The sequence below is a fragment of the Limulus polyphemus genome, unplaced genomic scaffold, assembly GCF_000517525.1.
Source record: "Limulus polyphemus unplaced genomic scaffold, Limulus_polyphemus-2.1.2 Scaffold1363, whole genome shotgun sequence".
Taxonomy (NCBI): Eukaryota; Metazoa; Arthropoda; class Merostomata; order Xiphosura; family Limulidae; genus Limulus; species Limulus polyphemus.
In genome coordinates, this window is record NW_013666973.1 from 67,334 (window position 1) to 72,444 (window position 5,111).

General features: G+C 33.8%; 1 protein-coding gene across 2 annotated transcripts in view; it reads left to right on the forward strand.

The window, feature by feature from the left end:
* LOC106463272 (polypyrimidine tract-binding protein 3-like) overlaps nucleotides 1-5,111 on the forward strand; it is a 52,669-nt gene that overhangs the window by 9,160 nt on the left and 38,398 nt on the right. For both annotated transcript variants that reach the window (XM_013923288.2, XM_013923287.2), the window contains exon 2: nucleotides 4,338-4,436. In XM_013923288.2, coding sequence (XP_013778742.1) covers nucleotides 4,338-4,436 — 99 coding nt within the window. The remainder of the gene's footprint in view (nucleotides 1-4,337; nucleotides 4,437-5,111) is intronic.

Below are 5,111 nucleotides of genomic sequence, written 5' to 3' on the forward strand. Positions count from 1 at the left end.
TGAAAGGGCGGGCATGTTTGGTGGGACGGGGATTCGAACCCGCGACTCTCAGATTGCGAGTCGAGCGCCCTAATCACCTGGCCATGCCGGGCCTAAAAAAACATTGTTTACAGATTCGTTTGTGTTTGCTTGAAGTATAGGTATTAATATTTGATTTTTACCTAAATGTTTTAGCCAAATTTATACAATTGGTACAAAATAATTATCCAACACATCAGAAGAGTTACATGTAATTATAGCTTTATTAATTAAATAATATCACCAACTTCAGAATTACAAACTTTATTAAGACTAATCTATACCTTTTAATGGTCGTTTTTACATAAGCGTAACATCGAGTTGTTATTCTCATCCTCAGTCTTGTTATTAAAATATTTCACATACTTGTTTATGTTCATCCTTTAAGTCTACATTAAATCGTTCCTCCACAGATTTTTTTAGCTATTTGGTCACAGACATTTATTGATATTAGTAATCCATGGCTTCATTTTAAAGAATTAAGAGCAATATTTATATTTATTAAAAGCTAAGTTGGGTGGAGCCGCTTCCGAAGAACTTGTCCATCATCAACAAGTTGATCTTATAGCATTTAATAGCTAACATTTCATACTTAATTCCAGTGTTAACAGAAGAGCAAAATTAATATTAATTCGTAATGCTGTAGTAACCAGTAATATGTGTAATGTTTTAATAAGCGCTGATTGGGGTTTTAAATCTCTATTTTTTTTTTACATTTTAACCAAGGAAGGATTGATGCTTTTCAGTAACCCTAATACACTCGTTAATATATTGTAAATAACCAAGTTCATATACTGAATTTTAAAAATCTTTGGTATCACTCGATCTTACAATTTTGATATCTATGTATTTCTTAATAAAACCAACTAAAATGTGATTAGATAAACTATTTAAGAATGTTATGACGTCATTATTAGCTGAACCATAGGTATATGTTAGGCCTGGCATGACCTGATAGTTAGGGCGCTCGGCTCGCAATTTGCGTGTCGTGGGTTCGAATCCCCATCACCGAAAATACTCGCCCTTTCAGAATTCGGAGCGTTAAAATGTTACGGTCAATCCCACCCTTCGTTGGCGGTGGGTGGTGTTGACTAGCTGCATTCCCCTCTAGTCTATCACTACTAAATTAGGGACTGCTAGTGCAGATAGCCTTCGAATACATTTGCGCGAAATTCTAACAAGATATATGTTAAAGAAAAACATTCATTTTGTTAGTGATATTAAATAATAACCACATTCAGTTTAGTTCAGTTAATGTTTACACATGTTGAGTTATATTTGTTCAATAAATGAATCGAAATACAATCACACTTCTTAAATTTATTAGTATTACTTAGAATATTCCAGTCAGGTTTCTGTAAACACAGTTAACACCATATTGTGTTTTCAGCTCATGTAATAATAGTGTTATTTTGTCAGTATGTAACTTCAAGCTACTTGCATTCAGTTTAAATTATTTCAAGTCATCATTAATATCATCTAATAATTCTGCCATTTCATATATGCATTTTCTAGTTAACAATATACATTTCACCAATAAACAAACAGCACACGGTCCTCTTGTCTTAAAATAACATATTAAAACAAGTCAAACGTATATACAAATGTTTGTCTCGCTGTTGATTACCACAGCTGTACCTAGAGCTTTAAATCGTCATCTCTTTTCATCCAATTCCACATAGGTTGTACAGTTACTTTATAACACAATTGACAAGACGAATTATTCTTCTCTGCTCTGTTATTACAATATAGTAGGTGATAATTTCACTTACGCTACACTGTTGGTTACCGCAGTTGTATTCAGAGATTTAAATAATTCTCTTTTCGTCAAACATCCACACAGGTTTGTTCTGTTACTCTAAAACACAATTGACGAGACAAACTATTCTTCTCTACCCTGTTGTTACAATACATCCTGTGATAATTTCACTTTAAAAAAGCGCCACTATACGCTTTTTACAGCTAAACTCGCAATCTATCTGTCTGGACGTGTGTATGTATGTATGTATGTATGTATGTATATACCCGACAGCAAACTAAAACCTTACTCACACTACTAGATATTATGATGCAATTAAAAAAAAAGAGAAAAATTCAGAAGGTTCTTGTAACATGATATCAATTCACAACAAATGATTCGTAAATAGTTACATAAACAAACTTGACATAACTATCACTTCTAAAAATAACTTTAATACTCGTGCTAGATAAATTATCTAAATCATAATGCTAACATTAAACTTAAAATGAAAGTCGTGTATATCTAACAAAATCGTCTTATGATTTTCACTTCCTTGCATATATCTAACAAAATCGTCTTATGATTTCCACTTCCTTGCGTATATCTAACAAAATCGTCTTATGATTTCCACTTCCTTGCGTATATATCTAACAAAATCGTCTTATGATTTCCACTTCCGTATATCTAACAAAGTCGTCTTATGATTTCCTCTTTTTTGCATATATATCTAACAAAAACATTTTATGGTTTCCATTTCCTTGCATATATTTTTACAGTCTCTAACCCAGATGAGAGCGTATTGTCTATTTAATACAACTTTTTTGTTTTTAATTTTACTAGTTGCGAGTACCCATTCAGGAAACAAAAATAGTATAAAGTACAATGTTAGTGTTCTTCTTTCTTTTGTTATTAAATTTCTAATGACCTCATTAAATGCTAATTGTATACCTTGCTCTGTGGAAGGTAATAATTGACTCATGTAACTAATTAAGTACTTGTGTCTTTAAATTAAAACTAAAGTATATAAAGTGGAAATTTTCCCTATTTCAGGGTATTTTTCTGATTCTCAGACAAAAATTCTAAAACACAACAGCCCATGAATATTGCCCAGTTACCATACCAAAAATTACAATAGTCGAGTCAGTCAACTCTGAGTGATGGATGCTAATACACACATAATGGATCATCTTTATAATAAGATGAAGAGAGATCGTCATTAAAGATGCTTTTCTATCCGGCTGATTTAGATGTATGTAGTTCAGTAATTAGATGTTTCCTCGTAGTCCCAAAGTCGGGGCCCAGTAACCATGCATCCAGTTTTACTTGGCTGGTATGGAACTAAATAAGGGGTAGCAGCAATATGGTACTGCAATGTCTCTTTTTACGAAAGGGAACATTTATAAATGTTGTAACTTGTCCCAAAAATTGAGTTATGTCATCTTTAGTATTTTCAGGATTCCATTATTTGTTATGTTCTTAACCTCTACTTGTTATTCAAGTGCTGAAACACGATCGCCATGTTGCTCAAGTGTTGAAACACGATTGCCATGTTGTTCAAGTGTTGAAACACGATCGCCATGTTATTCGCGTGCTGAAACACGATCGCCATGTTGCTGAAGTGTTGAAACACGATCGCCATGTTGCTCAAGTGTTGAAACACGATCGCCATGTTGTTCAAGTGCTGAAACACGATCGCCATATTCCTCTTGAGTCAGCTTAATATCCGCTTGATTGCGTTTCAGCCAGGCTCGGAGTGACCCACCGGAAAAATCCTGGAAAAGTACGTAAAAAAATAGATTAATGCTCTGTACATGCAATAGAGATATAATTATTTGTCTATTGCCATCACATTAACATTTAAATTAACGGGTCTGTAAATTCTTCCAGTAATGATGTGCGTCGGAAAGGATATACTGGACAATATTTTAGTTGAAGACGTTATCTTGTGATGGACTCTTCTGTATTTTCTTAATTACTGATCGTGTGAACTATGTATGACTAGTGTTTTAACACTAAATTACATATATTTCTTGGATATGTAGTTTTGTTATTTCTATGACAAATTTTTTTGACCCTCTCTAGCTGTTTTCGTGGTAGAGTTTTAGAGTCCTGTCCACCCCTGTTCTACTGAAATAATTGAATTTTTAGAGAAATCTTCGTATTTCCTCTATTGCTTTCTGGAAATGGTCTTCATTAAAGCAACTTGGGTTCTGTGGTTTATATTTATAACTTTATAAATCGCTTAAAGTCGGTTAGCGATGTTTGGTTCATTTTTTTTATTTCACTGTATGTGAATGCGTAGTTAAAAACCAATATCGAGTTCAAATATATCAAATTTTAGTTTCCATACAATTACGTGTGTTCATATCCGTATGTAACGCTTAATTTAAAAGTTTAGTCATGAAGCAGCATGATGTTTACGTGCTTAAACATGATTATCTTTGGTTAAGCTTCTAAACATTAAGCGATTCAACTTGATTAATTACTTCATTAATTAACAAAAATAAATAAAAACGTAGACTCAACAAATGCATGAAGAAAACGTTTTGATACATTAATAACATTGCTCGTTTTTCAGCGTGGATCTGACGAACTCGTCTCCCAGGGGGCTGTTAATAATGGTACCGTGATGAGCCCGCAGCCGAATCACACCGATAACAACAATGACGCCAAGAAGGTTAGTCCCAAACTTTTTACCAAGTAACTTTTCAACCACACTAAAAACAGAAAGATAGATTAATATCAGAAACATAAACGTGTTTATATATAACCATAAACCTTGAGGTGGGTAGAAATAATTTCGATATGACCAGCAACTTGTGCGACGCATAGACTTAAGAGTTTTGTCAAAGAACGGTAGGTGCTCAGATATAATAATTCCTAATTTAGGATTTTTGGGTAGAAGGAGAACTACCAACTAGTGGCACTCTCCGCCTACACGGGCTTTACCGAATCAGCACAAATAACGCTGAAAGTGTGAAGTGTGCTCCACGACTTGGTTCTTATAGCCCAACACATTAACCAGCAGACAACAAACACTGGTGACAATAACTATGAGATCAAACAATTTTGTAGATATGTCGTGTATTGATATTACAGCTACTTAACATATTGGTTATAATACGTTTAAGGAGAACACGAAAAAGTTAAAATGGTGACTTTTTCTATTTTAATTTTTTCAAATTAATACCTAGTCTGCGGGTCAGTAAAATTGAATTCGGGAGATTGAGTGGGCTGCAAAAGGTATCTCGGTTTCCGGTATTCAAGTTAGAACACACACAAAAATACTGTTACGTCTCCGTTTGTTAAAACTCTCCGTAAATGCGTTCCGACGAAACTTTAACGACACAAG